At 40.1% G+C, this 19,384-nt stretch overlaps 1 protein-coding gene across 1 annotated transcript in view; it reads right to left on the bottom strand.

The window, feature by feature from the left end:
- Positions 1–19,384, bottom strand: part of LOC145397144 (uncharacterized) — a 65,599-nt gene that overhangs the window by 36,402 nt on the left and 9,813 nt on the right. The window contains 9 exon segments of the mRNA XM_080270341.1: positions 7,940–8,178; positions 9,876–10,041; positions 10,574–10,708; positions 13,554–13,738; positions 14,842–14,956; positions 15,582–15,613; positions 15,661–15,863; positions 17,104–17,311; positions 18,617–18,965. Of these exon segments, the coding sequence (XP_080126467.1) occupies positions 7,940–8,178; positions 9,876–10,041; positions 10,574–10,708; positions 13,554–13,738; positions 14,842–14,956; positions 15,582–15,613; positions 15,661–15,863; positions 17,104–17,311; positions 18,617–18,965 (1,632 nt within the window).

The raw sequence follows: 19,384 nt of genomic DNA on the forward strand, positions 1-19,384 counted from the left end.
GAGTAATGGGGAGGCCAAGGATGAGATGGAGGGATGGAGTGGAGTGGTATATAAGAGAGGGAGGTGTAAGCTGGTAGCAGGGCAGTGAAATGGCGGGGGACAGGGCGAAATGGAGGCGATTTGTTTGTGGCCATCCCTTAACGGGATTAAGGCGTCTGGCGATAGATAGACAGATATGTAGTGTCATAATTTTAAGTATTAGTGTAAGTATAAGCTAGTATTGAAAGTGTGATCATAAGTTTAAGTATTTTAAGTATAGCTCATGATTTAAAGTTCTATATTTAAGTCTAGTCTTAGTTGATATTCATAATGTGAACATGATTGTGACATTGATAGTACTAAGTCAAGTATTGATGTGAATATGATTAACTGTTATACATATGGACCAGCTCTTCCCAACAAAGACGTATAACGCGAAATTTTAGTAGAGATTAATAGTCGCGAATGTCTTTCTCGTATTCTGATCTAGAGATTTACCTGCCGAAGTTAATAGATTTCCGCTTTTGTACTATGCAGTGGTGAATTGAGAATGTCTGAAATAAGAATATTGAAGATTGTCATTTGTGAAGAGCGAAATGCATGTTATTGAGTCCTGGTTACACTCACGTAGGCATGTAACCGACAAAGGGTAATAAAACTGTCCGAATTCTTAATTAATTTGGCTTCATTATGATTAAAGTTCCTGCAAAACTTATTACAAAAATTTCAACATCGTATGTCACTTTTCTATTTATGTTGAGTACAAACGTATCTTTTGTATTCTTTGATGATCCTAGAGAATCGATAATAGTATAAAATAATCAGTTAAAATTTTAGCCGATTCCCGAATACTGTCTTGATGCTTATAAAAGGCTAGAAGCCGCTCCAAACTATTTAGATCATCGCTCGTTTTCATCGTTGGAGGTTGGTGCCCGGGCTTTCCCTCGTGTATTACGTCATATCAGCGTTGCCACTCATGATCAGTGTATTTTTCAAGATGTTCAGGTAAAAACTTTCAAGATTGGGTAAAAAATTTCAAGGTACTATATATTAATAAAAATAATAAAAGTATACATTAACTGAATCTCCGTTGCCATACAGTATTGGCATATGGTCTTCCTGACGATTTTAATTATTTTTCCCGGGAAATTTTGAATTTCTAAAAGTGTTATCTGACCAATACTGCTCGAGTTACTACATTATATAGATCTGTTCTGAAAGGTACGTACTTTATCAACAGAAGAGCAAGGTGAATGTGGCTAATGACTGAATAAGCAAAATCTTCATTATTTATTCATGATACCAAACAGGCAACAAACTCAATATAATTAATATTCTGTTCAGAGGTACAAAAATAAGAATACATGTTAAAGATGTAAATGAAACAAAAAACTATGTTGAGTTTAACCCCTTCAGTACACGAGCTTTTCCTTAGTTGAATAAAATAAGCTTGTGTTCTCCCCTCCAAAAAAATAAATAACTATGGGGCACGGTGGGACATATATCTACAAGAGAATGGATCAGGGTATATCAGACCTATAAGTTGGCGAATCTGCACTAAATACCAGCCTCAAAGGGTGAAGGGCGTCATTGTACTGAAGAGGTTGTCTCTATCATTAGCCTAATATGATTACAAAGAGTACAGCTCAGGCTACTGTAGCTTTGCATAGGCACTGCAAGATCATTTGATACTTCAAGAGTAACACTGTCTTCCTGTTTTACTTTTTCAAGATATTCTGTGTACCTCTTAATGACAACGTCAATTTTTGACATCATCAATTACTGATTTTGGTGGCACCCATGAGTAACACGTCATACCTTGGCGAGAAATTGCCTGCTTCGCCAACAACCTATTAGCAACTGTTCTTGTGTGGAGTTTGTTTGTGTTTTTAGTTTTTATTAAATTTAGCTGAGAGGACACTCGCTCCACACAAGAAGATGAATGAGGCAAAGCAAGTAGTCCACACATGAAAGAAGATAGCAATGCAAACTTTGTTGCCATCTTTTACAGATCTTAAGGAATACCAAAATTCAGGTACCTTGAGAGTTGCCATATACTTTAGCGTTTCTGCTGAATAAAGCAGTCCCCTCCACTCATCCTGTAGATCATCATATTGTTCTTCATTAACAAGTAATGGGAAATGGATAGCAAGCTCAGTGATTGACTTCAGATGACGAGTGTCACTCAGTGCAATACTAGGTTTCAAACACTAACATGGCAATGACAGAATTCTCTTCAAACTGAAACCGTTTCTTTACTTGAAGACATAGCTCAATAAGGAATGCAAGACAGTCAGAGCGAAAGAGTTTAGTTTTATCTCCTAGATTTTTTTTAAGCAGCATTGCTGCACACCTACCTCCTAAATGAATATCATTAAGATCTTTGTGAATCTTAGTGTTTGCAGGGTCAATGTTGGACAATTTTTCATCTCTCAAAACTTCATCTTTAACAAACATGCTTAATATTTTGCAATACTCTGTACATACACATGGGTAGAGTTTATGAAGTCTGAAGTACTCTGACTGGAATTCAGTATTCATTCTGTCCACTTTGCTCAGAACATAATTTAAGAACAAAAGCATGTGCTTGGTACCAGGTGTTTTCATATTATTGTAGATGCGTGGAGCCCCGTCAACTTTGTCAGTTACTGATTCACTCTGGAAAAAGAGTTCCAGGGCATCCCACTGCTCAAGAATACGCTCAATGACTCGTCCTCTAGATAACCAACGGGTCTGAGCAAGTTTCAACATATTGTGTTGGGATACTTTGACAACCTCCTGTATAGTGTGGAAATCATGCTGCCGTTTAGAACTTCGAGCAAAGTAAGAAGTTATATCTTTCAGAAATGCCTCTAGCCAAGATGGAAGGAGTTTACTGGCATGATTAGCACACAGTGCAAAAGAATGACACACACATCCCATGACAAACACTGACGGAACATCCCTTTTCAAGTGAGCCTGAAATCTGCTTTTTGCACCCATCATAACAGAATAATTGTCACTGCCAAATCCTATTATATTTTCCAGTGTTATGCCATGTGCAAGAAGAAGACCTTTTACAGCTTTATACAATGCTTCTCCACTTCCCCCGTCTACCTCAATTGTATCCAGTACTGCATCACCAACCAGTTTCTTTTTCTCATCAAAGTATCTTACCATCACCGCTAACACCTGTGTCACAGAAACATCAGTACATTTATCAATAATAAGAGAAAATTTCTGTTTCTTGCAAATCTTAACAACACTTTTTCGCTTTTCATACGCAATACCTTCTTGCATCACATAAGCTTTGGTGCGTTTCAGTGCCATTCCTTGAGCAGTGTTACATTCTGGAAACATAACCTTTAACGTTTCAACAAGATGATCGACTTGAGAAAGAGGAACTTGATGTTCAGCCAGATACCCTACCAGATACACCTCAGCCCTTGAAATTTTTTCTTGTAAAGTAGAAATTTCTTTTTCAGGTTTGAAAAAGTTACTGATCTGTGTACTGGATTTTTTGGCAGCTGAGTTTTTCTATGTTTCTGTGTATCTTTGTGAAGTAGTAAGGCCTGTTTGTTAGCATGTTTAAATTTCGTGTCACAAACACTACAAAAAGCACTAAGTTTATCATTTGGATCTGTACACAACCAATCTTTAAGAGCTGGGTCTTGTAACCACTCAGTTTTAAATGACTGGAAGGACCACTTGTTTCTTTTTTTTTGGTGGTGTATCAACTTTAGCTGAACCTGAAGCGTGCTGCTCTTCATCAGATGTCGACATGATGAAATGATGTATGGGACTCGATAGTAGGCAACTATATACACAAATGCCGTGGATCTTTCTCATGCATGATCATGATCTAGAAAAAAAAAATAAGTACCGGTTTGTGTATTATATGAAATTCAATCTCATGTTTTAGATTTTTTTTTTTTTTCGGTTAACCTCCAGTTTAAACTGGAGATAGATTTTCGATATTTTCTTTTTTTTTTTCACATCTATTAGTTTAGAGTTTAGACCATTCTGAGAGTTTTCTCCTACAGCATTTCTCCCAAATGTGCCGTTTTCGAGTTATGACCCTCCCAGGTTCCCTCCCCACAACAGTTTTAATGGAATTTCGATATTTTGTTTTTCATATGCAGTAGTTTAGACCACTCTAAGACACATCTATTCTGTAGTATTTCTCTCGAAAATGTGTTATCGAGTTATGACCCTCCCCCCAAAAAACAATCGGAAAGTTGCCCCGGTCTCAACACTAAGTTATAGGTTAGGTCTGGAAGGTTGCCCTGGTCTAGGTTAGGTTTGGTAGGGTTGGTTTCGACAGTCCAGCAGAAAAGGAAACCAAGTTTTGCTGTTCAAACCAACCAACCCTACCTAACCTAACCTAGGCAACTTTCCGGACCTAATTAACCTACCTTTGGGACCAGGCAAATCTTCTGATTGTTGGGGAGGGAGGGTGTCGTAATTCGAAAACGATACATTTCCGAGAAAAATGCTAAAAAACATAAGTATGTCTTAGAATAGTCCTAACTACTGGATTTTGTAGGGGGGAAAAAAATGTAGCTATTCCATTAACACTGTTGGGGAGAGGTGGGAGGAGGGGTCCTATCACGCAAACGTCACATTTCCGAGAGAAATGCTATAGAAAAAAGTCTTAGAATTGTCTAAAATACTAGATTAGAAGAAAAAATTATCGAAAATCCATTTTTGGTTTAAATTGGAGGTTTGCCTTTTTTTTTTTCATTAATAAGTGTATGGTACATTCATGGAATTAAACAAGTAATGCAACTTCCTGGGAGTAGAAATTCACTTACTGAAAAACCTGTGAGTTTATTACAGACTCTCTTTCAACAAGTTACAAATCTTTTTCTCTGCATCCTCTTTCTAATCATTGCGATATCACCAACCAGCTACTTGGTTTTGCCCTAAGTATTTCATGCATTTCCTGACTGCATTCTTCTAGTTATAATTATGAAGGGTAACACTCAATGGAGTTCGTATAGTGGCTCTGAAACAATGTTGCCAACTTGCCACGTTCTCATGGTCAGATTTCGGACTGACATCAGCACGAAGTGCATATTCCCTAGCCTCGATAACAATGTTAGGCCATACGTGTTCTTCCACAGCATTTCCATTTACAGTACTTTATTAATATACAGTAGCATAAAGTCAAACTATGGACGAAAAAAGCAAGATAACTGTAATATGTTGGGGAAATAAATAAAATACTTTGCAGCAGAGGCAACACATTGTAATGAACACGTGAGCTCACTCATGTGGCTGTGTACTTCCCTTCAACTTTCTGGTACAAAACCATTACTTCATCTCGACTCAGTAGTATACTGTCCAACATTATGACTCCCTTGAAATGGCAAAATGGTCCCCAATTACAAAAAACCTTAAATACTCAATAGGCTTGCCTAATCTCGGTGATCGAGTTGCGTGACGGAATCCACGGGCCACCACACGCCAGTGCTTACGTTGGCAGCCTGTAGATGTCAGGGTTGGCGGTTTGGCGGCCAGTTTAAATAACAGTAGCAATACGCATTTAACACAAAATCATCAAAGTAATTAATTCTGTACAATCATATGACTGATTTTTTCTGCTTAATTTAGGTAATAATATCGCATGTGCGAAAATAATAAAAGAAGTTAATAAGATTTGAAAATTTTTGCCCTTTTTTTTTTTTCAAGATTCTGATATTTTTTACATTTATTTTTCAAGTTTTCAAGGCAGGGGTCTATTTTTCAAGATCTTGAAAAAAAATTTCAAGCAGTGGCAACGCTGCATCATATACGTTCGTGAGTTAAATCAGTGATATTTTCCCCTGATCCTTCTTGTGCTGAATGATGAGATCGTTGTTCCTTTCCTCATCGTTGCAGACAAGAGTTGTGGAGGGCCGTGGCTGGCATCCCAAGGATTCGGGCGTTATGGCCGCGGCTGGGGCGCTGGCACGCTGAATCCCCTCCCCCCTCTCTTTGGTTCATGGAATCAAAGTGAATATCGGCTGGTTCATTTGTCCATTTGATTATTGGTCTTTATTATTACTGTGTCTAATTTATATAGAATTCTTCAAATATCTTGTATTTAGTCTTGGAGAATATTCTTTAGTGATAATTTTTAGGTTCTTTCCCGACGAGTCCGTCAGAGACCACGGGACTATATCCATGCGTATTAGTATTCTTGGGATATTAATCTAGTGTGTAAAGATACATATTTCTGGAGTTATACTGTAAATCCTCATTATTGAATATTAATTCGTGGAGATTCATATTTCCGGAGTGTAACAGTATTCTTTGAGTATTCAGTTTGAGAAGATTCATATTTCTGTTGTTATAGATCCTCATTATATTTTGTTTGGTATTATTGCCAGTTTGAAGAGTAATCTGTATCTCAGTTCTTAATACTTAGTAAATCTTAGGTTATATTTGGCTATCCTCCAAGGAGTGGTAGGCTACAGAAGAGGTTGGGTGGCCAGCAAAGTGTGCTAATATCTAACAACTCACGCCCTCTCTAAGAAGATCACGCTACCTCATTTCTCATAAAGCACGTTATCCTATTCCTCATAATTTCTATAATTCCCAGCATTCATATTGGTGGTGTATTTCTAAAATCCTCAGCATTATCATTAGTGGTGTATCTAAAATTCCCGTTATTACACTGGTGGTAGTGTATCCAAATTTCTTGAAATACAGATAGACAGGATAACTAAGTGGTGTGTGTGTGTGTGTGTGTGTGTGTGTGTGTGTGTGTGTGTGTGTGCGTGTGTGCGCGCGCGCGCACAGGGATTCTGTAAGGACCTGTGGGTCCACTGATTTTGGAACAGGAGGGCCCAGGAATGCGTCCTTCTGTCGAAATTCAGGCACCCAGTCAGAGAATAGGAGTCTATCCACACAACTAATTATAAGGTGTGTCTCTAAGGGACGACCGATTTTCCCTGAAGAGCTGCCAGAAACACTACTGTGGTATGGATGCCTCTGAGATGCATCAACACACTTGAGATGCAACAGGACAACGACTGAGTTCCTGTCCAGAGGCATCTAGTGGATACTTCAGTTGTGCCAGAATCCTAAGATGAACAAGGAGGAGGTGATATTCTCCCTATCCAAGCGACTTGAAAGTACCTGTGGTAACGTCGAGTGCAATTTATCCGAGTAATCACAGGCGTTGTTACTCATGATATATCCTCTGGTGATGGACACAACTGTTATATCGTAACTGTAAATATATCGTAGTCGTCACCGAGCTACTGTAACAGTGTGTTTTATTTGTAGGGATTTTACCAAAGGAGAGAATGTTCATTGTATTTGTCGTAGATGGCAGGAGAGAGAAAAATGAGTCTGGGGTTTGATTACAGTTCATTTTAGTGAGTCTCACAAGAGCGTACTGAGGTGAGAGCGGTTACTGGCTAACCCTGCGCACTCCCTCCTCTCCTCACCATCTCTATTCTCTCCTAAACTCCCTCTGCCCTGTCTCGCTCATTTCTTCTGTATATGACTGGTTGTATCACGTGTAAGGGTACGGGTATGTGGAACCTTCTCGAGGCTGGGGACTTTCCGATCAGGCGTCACACTTTGCTATGTTTTGAAATTCCTAACTGTGAATGTGCGAACGTTATTTCCTCTAGCCCTCTCGCCCAAGCATGACTTTCATCTAACCTCTATGTTACATATATGCATTACTAGCTATTATGTAGTGTGTTATGATATTTTAGTCTTGACACTGTAGTCCTGACCATTATACCATTTCTTCTCCAGAAGTCTGTGTCCCCTTGCTCACTCCTGATCTTGTGTAGTTACTTGTATGAGCTATAAGAATAATTTCTGTCTTTTGAACCTGTATCACTGAAACAAGGACTGCTATAAGCTTCCAGGTGAAGTGGTAGGACAGGTGTCTGGACTCTTTTCCTGATTCTTACAAGTAAGTCATTCTTAGCTAAATGCAATGCTATGGAAGAGGTAGAGAGACTCACTAACCTACCTGAGAAAGGTCTGACGAAGGCCAGGTGTTGTGGAAGTAGTGTGGGCTTCAGTGAGGTTAAGGACATGATATCTGATGGATAACCACGGGCGTATTCGACGACTTCAAGCCGCTCTGGTGTGGGCGCTGACTCAGTGCAAAAGTCTACCTCCTCGCGCTGTAGCTGGCCCATCATACCGCTGAAATTACCGTTGTTTGGGAGTCCCCATGAACGCTTGGGCTCCTCACGAATCTCGAAACTGTAAATATGGTGTGGATTTATGTAAAATCTACTTGACCATAGCACACACACACACACACACACACACACACACACACACACACATGCACACCAAATTTATACCCATATGATGCCATATTATGCACTGCCTCAAGAAAGATCACATCCTTGTTAATAGTATATTTTCAACTAATTTTATTATTACACATCAATTTCGATTCCAATGTGTCTGCCAATTTGATATCACTATAGGCTACCTATGTAGCTATGCAGATTACTATGCATTGTATTAATATGAAAGTACATACCTAATACATCTCTCTCTCTCAAATGTATCTCTCTCTCTCTCAAATGTATAATGCATTGCTACGCTCCATCAAGGCAATCCACCCAACGTATGTGTTACTAGGAGGTGTACCATTTGTGTAAATTTTTCTTACTATGTAAATTTTACATAAAATTTGCAAATCCAAATACACACACACACACACACACACACACACACACACACACACACACACACACACAACAACAGGTCAGAATTCCATATGAATAAACTTAAGAACAGGAATATTTGAAAATGCAGCTGTGCCACAAATGCACTCTTGCTTGAGCAGATAATTATGGAAATGTATAAATTACCCAAATTTTTCTTGTGCAGTACAATTTCGTCCTTAAGCCTCATTAGGAATAGCAACTTCTAAATGTTCGCCCACACCAAAAATATCCGAACACCTGAGAACGATGGATGTTAAAATGGGCAGAATGTCGCTTGTCAGCTCGACTGTTTGGTATGCCATATTTTGTAGTGCTGCACTCTGAAGCCAATACACTGTATGATCCACTGGCACATGTTTCCATTTCTGATAGGGATGCCCACAGGGAAATCTGTTTTCAGATTCTTCGATCATGCATGTGCAGGGTATTTCAATAAGATGGTGCTTATAGCATTGGGTACATTTTAGTGAGACCTACAGTATACATTCATATGACACAGTCTCTGTTTTCCCTCAGCCCATTCACCAGATGATCTGTTTTCGTAAGCTCGGAGCTGGGGCAGACTGCTGGATAAATGTTGTGATTTCGAATTGTTTGTCGCACAGTCTAGCAAAGTTTCGACCTGTTTATTCTTAACCCTGGACAGTAGGTATTTATCTGATGTGCAACTGGCAGACACCTCCCTACAGTCATCAGCTTGAATAAACGGAAAGGAAAACCATTGGGTCATGAGTGTAGAAGGCACACAAATGCCAATAAACCATATTAAATATATTATGCACTTTTACTCTTCTTTGGACTTAATTGCCGTCTTTTCGTCAGCACAGAGTTGTGACAGCAGGTTAACACAAGAATATGACTGGTAAAAAAAGAAGTGTTATTATAAGAAGATGACAGCAGCATAGTCTTGTTCTGCCACTGAGCTACATAAAATGAGCTGCAAAAGGACGAAAATCTAGGCTCAAGTTAAAGTATAAAAGAGAACAACACTCTGCTGCGAAAACATCTTAGTATCTCATGTGAATAATCCATTTACCGTAACAGGGTTATCGTGCGAGTCATAATCAAAACAATCTTGCATTTAAAATTTTACTGAAACGTATAGGTATCTCATGTGAATCAGCAACTTTCTTCAACTCTTCCACGTACAAAATTTCGTGAATCATCAGCTTATTGCAAGCATGTTTGTATCTTACATGAAATTTATAAGTATCTTACGTGAAATTTAGCTTCCTTGCAAATGTGGTGATGAGGCGTGCGTCAAGGGAGTCCCTCAAGGTGACAGTGGAGCCTGGTTCGTTTCGGTGCTTCACGTAGTCGATGTAAGGGAAGTATGACACAGTGACCACTTTAAACACGTGGCCGTACAGATTGTGGAACTGGTCTAGACCAGAAAAGATTAAATAGACTATTAGTCACCAAAAAAACAAGGAAGGGTAAAAAGAGTACTAAGATCATTGTAACCACTAAAATCTTTTCATGTTCTAAATATACTTGGCAGTAAAAGGCACACATTGCTGAAGGACAAGAATTTGTGATGATTTTCCTCTTTCAGCCTCCTCATAATATTCTATGAACCACAATTGTTGGATATTCAGCTAACAGGTCATCATTTACTAGTGCATAGACTCATAAGAAAATATCTTTCAATCACAATCGGTAACATACAATCTGGAGAGAATGTATGTCAGTTGCTATCGACAGCATAAGATCCGTAGCCTCCCCAGCAATTTCATCCGTGTGTTTTTTTTTAATTAATCTGTCGAATCCAAAGCAACCAATACTGATAACACTGATTTGTGGTCAAATAATGTTATAAGTGTGGGTTTTTGCAGATTCATCAAACTGATATTCAAAGTCTGTGAAGAAAGAATCAGTACAGGCGACTGGGCTTTTATACCCATGGCACGACTCACCTTCGAAGAGGTTTTTGTATTTGTTAGTACTGCCTGCTGTCCACGAAGCAATGTGCTGAACCGCCGCCACCCCGTTACTGCAGTACAAACACCGCCGGTACAAGGACACAACACCACCCAGTGATGTCGATGCTGCTGTGATGGTGTGATGAGCACTTAGCTATTTAGAACGAATGTGTAAGTCTGTATATATGACACTATAAAACTGTACAGTACCTGCCACTTACACCCCCCTTCCCGTTTCCAAGTCCCTCTCCACCCTTACCAATCTGTGTCATTATCTCTTATATCGTACCTGCCAAATTGTTGGTCACGGTTTGTTCATGCCTAGTTTATCTCTACCCAGCTCTATACTGTAATTAAGGAGCTGGATTAAACCTAAATCGAAGCAGATCTCGTCTTTTAGTGGAAGACTGAATTAGCATAAACACTTAATGTGTATTAATGACCCTTCTTCATTAAAGGTTAAGGTTGGGGCAGATGTCTCGAAGCACTGCTATGCTCATCTCCAAAACTTTGGCCATGGAGCGTCTGGCAGAATATTCATCCACTAGCCTGGAATACAATGTCACTACACAATCCATGTCACCACAGTTAGCACCTCTGTATTACTCTAGGTACTCAGTTTTCCTATCCGACTGCGAGGGTGGATGTACACCTGACCCGAGCGGCACCAACAGTCCTCATCAAGAATCGAATGTCTATGCTATCGAGCCTGAAATTTCGTGGCAAGTAATGCTTAGAGTAACAAGCATTAATCTAAGCGTTCCTATTTTTATTCCATTATTATCACTCTATCTCTGGTCAGCAGAAAAGACAGTAACATAATTTGATGTAGTCATAATTTATAACATTACCATACGAGAAACCATTACAGACAAAGATTTTTCGATCTGCTTTATCATCATCATCGTCAGCAACAGCAGCATTATCATCATCACTATCATCAATATTGCCAATTTCATCATTCTGACCGATATTCCCAGATAATGATAGAGTAAGGAGGATCTGCTTTACTAAATCTATATCCTTGCTGCTGTTGCTGGATTATTTTAGTATGGTTTTCTTATGTCACTGATCTTCCACAGCGCTACCATATTCCCAGAACTCTGTCCCAACTGAGCCCATTGTAAATGCGTAAGCATTACAAACACTACGATGCGTCACTACAAGACTGCAAGAACTAAAAAAGGCATGGCGTTCAAACAACACTAATAATGCATGTGTTTTTTACCCCTCACGGACGAGGGAAACGCACGACTCCTTATCAAAGGAAATAATTCTGTACTAACCGCGTTACTGGAAGTCGTAGTAACAGAAATTAATGTGCATATGCTATTTTAAAAAGTACCTCCTGCTAACACGCTCATAGGAAGAAATAAAGTCTTGATCAGGGCACCACACACACACACACACACACACACACACACACACACACACACACACACACACACACACACACACACACACACACACACACAGTCCAACCAACCCAGTCTACCTTAACACCAGCTTCCACCAACGACCTTTTTCTTTTTTTTTAAATCATTTCTACCACAAGTCACTACATCCCACCCCAAGAATATAAGGAAAGGGTGTCGTGGGACTGAAGAGATAATCTACTGAACTCTCTCTCTCTCTCTCTCTCTCTCTCTCTCTCTCTCTCGTTAATCCTGAGTTATCTTGAGTCATTCATCCTCTAGGCATTTGAGCACTTCATTACAATAACCATTACCATTACCAGACCTCCAGTGTTGCACCATTACCTGAAAAAAAAGTATATGAGACCATTTGATGCTCCCTGATCCAACACCGAACTTGGATCCAAACACGCTGCCTTGAGCTTTTTTATTACCACAAAAAGAAATGTTGCTGAAGACTGCCTAAGTTAACATTCTGACTTTCTCTTACTAAAACTTCCAGGCCTTAACCCCTCAGTACAATTAACTTTTCTTTCTTTATTCTTGTTGTTTTCTGATACACTTACCCAGCCTGGGTAAGCCTTCTCATATGAAAGTGGTTATTGAGATATAAACTGAACTCTTCCAATACGGAATATTACTCCATAGCTACATAAAATAGGATGAGGCAAAAACAAAACAGAAAATACGCCATTGCAGTGAACGTATTAAGCTGGGCACTAGTATAAACCCACAGTAACTTTCAATGATAATACCGGTGCCTGGTGAGGAAAGTAATCGTCAGGTGAAATCTAATCACTCGAGGAATAAAAGATTACTCAAAACCAGCCTCCATTCCTTTGTATATATACTATTTGTCCTCCAGCTCCTGTGTCACTTGCATGCCGTATATTAACCCTAGATAGGTAACGTGGGGTATCAGAAACCCCAGTCCTCGAAATTTAATTTTTAAAAATATGACCATAAGGTCTACAGACCTGTCCGTCTCATTACCTTCCTGCCTAGTGATGCTCTTCATGGGGATGATGGGGTCATAGCTGTAACTGGCTCTGATTTTGTTGTATAGAGCCATTGGGGTATGCCATACCCCAGGTTACCTATAATGTAACCTCAGTTGAGCCCTCTTGTGATTTTTTAATTCTAATTTGCTGTCTTTCTCCTTTTGTTTACAGAAGGTCTCAACATCGGTCTACTGTAGGCCACCCAAGGAATCATGATATTACTTTTCAGTTTTGCAGGATTTAATTTAAAAATTTGTATACCAAAAATTTAATTATTTTTTGTATAAACTTTAAAAAGTATAATTTTTTTTTTTTTCAATGAAACTTTATTTTTTCTAGCTCTGTTTAAAGATAATGGGTTGAATTACTTGTGTATTGATGCATTTTGAAATATCTCAAACGGAAGCTTTTTTTTTCTACGGGGTACGTCATACCCCACGTTACCTAATATAGTAACAAAGAAATGGTTACCTGTCCAGGGTTAATCAAATTGATCTTACCGTCTCTCCTGTGTCACCAAACCATGCTGTTAGCCGAAAGAGCATATCTTAGACTGACCCTTGGTACTGAGGCGATGCGAAAGAGGTATAATGTCTGTTGTAGTCTGCTGGAGTGCGAGGTATATGGCATGGACGGTGTTGCGGAGGCAGGGGTGGAGCAGGACGGCCTCCACTCCTTCACTCCCACCCACCACCACCACCCGCGTCTCGGGCAGCTTCCACAACCCACCACGCTCCAAAAAGCTAGACAACAGGATTCGTATTAATCAAGGCTATTTAACAATTTCTAGGAAATTCAAGTCTTCACAGTCGTTAATGATAGTCTTGTTTGCTGCTGCCTCCAGAAGCTGTTTCTGAGTTTGAGGAAGACCTGTGAAAGTGGATGGGATATTTATATATATATATTTTTTTTTATCCTTACTAGAAATCTTATACAGGTTGTAGAAGATCGCCTGGAGGTAGCACAACTAAACTAATTACGGATATTACCAGGTGGAAAGTTTCATCTCCATTATTATAACCACCCTGAGGCAGACTGAAGAAACCCTAAAAGAAAAAGGACGAAAGTAGAATTATCAATAACTTATTCATTATACGTGGGCCAGTCAATTATCCAGACATCATTCAAGCTCCAGATAATCCGACTCCATCTCACAAGTCTCAAAATTAATACCTTCACTCTCAGAACTCATCCACATATTTGTTTTTCATCACCTGAGTCCATATCGAAAACGCTACGTGACAATGCACTCTAATTTCAGTCTTTTTCTCGGTGATCATTTGATTTCCTTAGTCGATATCTTACATGATTCCTCTCATCTTGCATGCTATCGTACAAATATAACCAAATTTTTATTAACTGTTCCATTTTCAGTAATACAACACAAACAGATACTTGTGCACAATCAAAGTCCCATACCGACTGTTACTGTGAGCACCAATGCACCTTATATTTCTCTTTGCAACCTCCCTACACAGACCTATACTATACTCCTCTGTTCAACTCTGACCTCTCCATTCTGTTAGTGAATGATGATGCTGAAGTTGCTATTGACCGAGCCTCGATTTATAAGCTCAGTTTCTCTGGTTCGACAAATCTAATATTTATTTCTTTTCTGATTCTGCCTTACGCTCTGTAAAATTTATAAGGAAAGATAATAAAATTGTTAATATCAACCGGGAGGTAGGAGTATGGATTTTTTGTTGCCGATAGTGCGAGACGCTGCACGATAGGTTATCTGAATGGAAAGTTATAATCATGCGACATTATAGATTTTAAGTGCAAGGTATAAGTTGCCACAAGTAGTGATTTGTGACACTGCTTTACTGTTGCTACTCAGTATTACCTGAACGTCTTACTGGTGTTGGTGTGGTTGTTGCTGGTATGTATGATAAGTGCTCGGCAGGTGGTCCTGGTGTCTCCCCACAACCCCTGTGGGAGACCCTGTTGCCACACTGACCCTGCCGCCAACACCACTACAACACTCATCCGCCTGGCGCAAAAATAAATAAATAAATAAATAAACAGCATTTCACTTATTATATTGTACTGTTATGAGATACACTGAATAATTTGCCTCATAAGTATATTATTCCTTATGCATCCAACTCCTGTACTTGATATATGCTTATAGGGCAGTACTCTAAATCCCACAAGCATATGGCGTCAAACATCCTTTAATTTCTCTTCCTAAATATTTAATAAAGCTGTCGCCACGTACATTTTGCAGTAGACAGCGTGGCCAAAAATCATGGTATGCCATATAATAAGCTGAATCTCAATGAGTCGCCAGCCAGCCCTGACTGACGTTTACCACCTGAGAGCACAGTGGGACAAAAATGGTGACCAACTGAACTTAACCAGAAATTTTGAAGAAAACATGGAATATGCCACTCCACTCTGGCATTTCAGAACATGAGATAAGTTTACAGAGATGAAAATGAAGACCACACTGGCATGTCTGAGCCCAGGGATGTTCAGCAACGACGTATGTTCATCATGAAATTGGTTGGCTTTGAACCGTATCAGTAGGAACAACTCTCTATACCCAATGATCATCACTTCCCAAAGGATGTTATGAAATACTGAAAAGTATCATGACTGTTCAGCGCATTCTTCTACTAAGTGAATAATCATTTCATTCAGATGTCATTACTGATCCAACACTAGGTACCTGACAAGGAGAGAGACAAGAGATGACTCTGTTGCGGTGGAGATGAGTACTAAGTGACAGCCAGTGAGATGATGCTCCACCACTTGACCCACCATCTCGCCCACCTGTTCTGCCACCATCTGACCAGCTGTATGTGTCACCTTTACCACCACCAACAGCAGTAGCAGGAGGCTTGCTGGTGCTCCCATTATTAACTGTAATGGGAAAAAATCGTTAGTTGCGTTCATGTAATGGGATGACAAACTGGATTTATTTCCTTTACAACTTTCTTTTCCAAGCCCATGCTTCAGAGACACATCCGAATGTATTAGAGGTAGAAATTAATTTAATATCCAAATACCAGGTCACCAGAAGTGTTGTGTGTGTTGCCTTCGTGGCCATCAACATCACCAGCAGGCTTCTTGATGCTGTTGTCTTCATCATAGGTATGCGGAGGGGGAGGAGAGTTGTAAGTGTAATTTTTTTTCCTACCAAATGTTAAAATATTATTCAGCTGTTGGTTTTATTCTTATCCGATAATCCCAGTACCCACATATAAAACAAAGCTTAAGAGGCTTTCACAGATTTAGATGTCGGACGAAGAATCATTGTGAGCTGCTACTCTTGAGACACACTGCACCCTACTCCTGACAATTACTCCATAGTGCTACGGACTCCCGGCACTGTCTCGGGACTCCTCGTGCACTCCTGATGTTTTGACATGTTCATTATTTTTCGAGAACCGCTACGATTTTTTTTTTTTAACTCCTATCGCTTACCGAAGGCGTTCGTGACTATTCTTAGCGACTCATAGCTACTCTCAACGGATTCTTGTATCAAAAAACCTTCGCGATTTGCTAAGAATCGTTGTAACTAAGAGTAGCTAGGAGTTGCAAGGAGTTGGTAAGAGTAGCAACGAGTCTTCCAAGAGTAGGCAGAAGTTTCACAGGAGTGCTCAAAAGTTTCTTTCGTTTCATCCACGAGTTACGAAGAGTAGCTAAGAATTATCTATGAGTCGCTACGAATATGCCAAGTGCATGGTAAAAGTGTAGTAGGAGTCACTGCGAGTCTGCTGGGCGTCGGTGACCGTTGGTTTTGAGGTGCGGGTATGAAAAAAAAAAAAAAAAGTGGCGCCCCTGATTTTTTTTTGTGTGTGTCCTACTCTGGGCATAGGCTTCACAGCCTGCTATCAAGGCCCAGCAGTCCTACTACATACCATACACCCCTACATGTCACCACTTCGGCACTAACACCCACCGTCCATATTGAATACATCCTAGGGCTGTCTCATACAGAACTGGTGTATTGGTGTTAGCGGGGGTATTTTTACGACACGTCAGCGGGTCTTCTGGTAGATCAATAAAGCCTGATTTAATGAAATTCAAATCTTTAAACTGTTCTCTGCCCAGCAAAGATTTGAACCTGGGTCCGTTGGACTGCAGGCCACCTCTCTACCGACTGAGCCACCGCCTCCCCGACTGCAGTATGCTTGCCGTCCAAGGCACCGCCTGCATGGTGAAAATTCCATTTGTTGAAGAAAAGGGAAGCCATCTCTTTCCACTGTTCTGGAGTTGTGGGGCAGGCCAGGACATCCTTCAGGTACTCTACAGTGATGGCCTCCAAGGTCTCGGGAATGATAAGTGAGATGGTATTGTGGGCCATTCTGAAGCCATATGAAAGGGTTTTGTAACTATCTCCAGTCGCCAGGCAAAGCTGGAAATAGCGCCGCTACTATTTTAATAGCCATGGTGGTAACGCCATTACTTTTCTTAACCTGTAGCGGCACTGACAGCGCTGCTACTTTTTCCCCATACTCACGCGTTACCGCGCTCCTTGCTGCTCACGCGACGAATACAGGTCCCGAGTCGGTGAGTACATACAGATATGCCGACAGTTTGGTTGTATTTATTAATGAAAAATAATACTTTCGTCATTTCTGTCAATTACTGATGTTTATTCTACATTACATTAGTAATTTATTAATTATTATTTATTTGTAATGTTCAGTAATTAGACAGGAATTTGCTAGTTAATTATCGATCATTTATATTAAGTAACTGGCAGCTTGGCGAGCAGCACGGGGACGGAGTGCGAGCCACACTAGCCAGTCTCAGTTTATTCTGCCGTGGTCAGCAGACTGTGATTTTTCGAAATTTCGTTGCACATCAATTAATATAATGAAACCTGACCCCTGTACTGACCAGAATATTGAACTTGCAACTTGCGCCTTCACACACACACACCCACACACACCTCTATCCCCGTCACCAACTCCCGCTCTTTCCCTCACTCTCTCTTTCAGACTAATTCTTACTCACTACGTTATTACTTCGTAACAGTATGGTACTTTCAGTTTAAAGTAATGGATAAAACATTGCTATTGTATAAATAGCCTTTAAAAGAAAGCCCCAGTTCATTTTTACTTTCGTTTTCGTACATATCTTAAATAGGTATCATTGAAAATATAATAAATCTATATAATATGTATCAATGGTATGCCACATTCTTTTGCCTTTTATTTACGTATGTTACTTTCCGTAGGTATACTAGGTAACAATGTAAAAGAACATTTGTTACATTATACAGTAAATAGCTTTTTCCTGTACCTTCGGCTCTAAGCTTCATTAAAGTGACACCGACATGTATAGGATTTTTTTTTTTTTTTTCAATATAAGTATATACTGACATTACTGGTACACAACATAACCACTCAGAGTGACTAATATCAAAACAGTATATAGTGTATTGCTATATCACAGATTTTTGTTAACCTTTCCTTTGTGTACCTTTTTCTTACCTAAAGTAGCGGGAGCGGGAGCAGGAGCGCCGCTACATTTCGTATCAAGTAGCGAAACTAGTAACGCCATTACTTTTTCGAGCTAGTAACGGGAATGGGAGAGTCGCTACTTTTAATAGTAGCGTTCCCAGCACTGTCGCCAGGTAGCGTAGAGTGATGGCCACCCTCAACCCAGGTGACAATGACTTCCTCCAGAAGGTGTCCTGCTTCTCGAAACGGGAACCAATCCTTTCCAGCGGTTCCATGAACATGTTGTCATCCACTCGAAGAAAATTCCTGAAGCTATGGGACTCACCTAATTTCAAGTCTTTGATAAGTTTCTCGTACTGGTCGTACATAGGACGTCGTAGCAGCCATAACCTGCTCCTTTTCATCTTTCCAAGTAACAGCCTACATATTGCCACATTGATGTCGGCCGCTTCACATGCCAGATCCACCTGCTGCTTCAGTAGTTTCGATTCGCAGGCACCTCCGGCCATGGTAGTTGAGGATACATAGGTCTCTGCTGAATGCAAGCTCTCTGTTGAAAGAGTAGTACACCTGCATCACATCCTCATCCTTTATATATATATATATATTTATGTGTCCGACTCTGGGCAAAGGCTTAGGGCCTATATCTCGGGGGCAGTAGCCTATCCCAAGGCCCAGTAGTCCTCCTACACCTCCACATGTCACCACTTCGGCGCTAACACCCACCGTCCATATTGAATACATGCTAGGGCTGTCTCATACAGGACTGGTGTATTGGTATTAGCGGGGGTACTTTTACGACATGTCGGCGGGTCATCTGGTAGATCAGTAAAGTCTGTTTTCATGAAATTCAAATCCTCAAACTGTTCCCTGCCCCAGCCGGGATTCGAACCTGGGTCCATCAGGACTGCAGGCCGCCTCTCTACCGATTCAGCCACCGCCTCCCCATATATATATATATATATATAT

The sequence above is a fragment of the Coenobita brevimanus genome, chromosome 40 (genome assembly GCF_032717465.1).
Source record: "Coenobita brevimanus isolate Jiangsu-jjx chromosome 40, ASM3271746v2, whole genome shotgun sequence".
Lineage (NCBI taxonomy): Eukaryota > Metazoa > Arthropoda > Malacostraca > Decapoda > Coenobitidae > Coenobita > Coenobita brevimanus.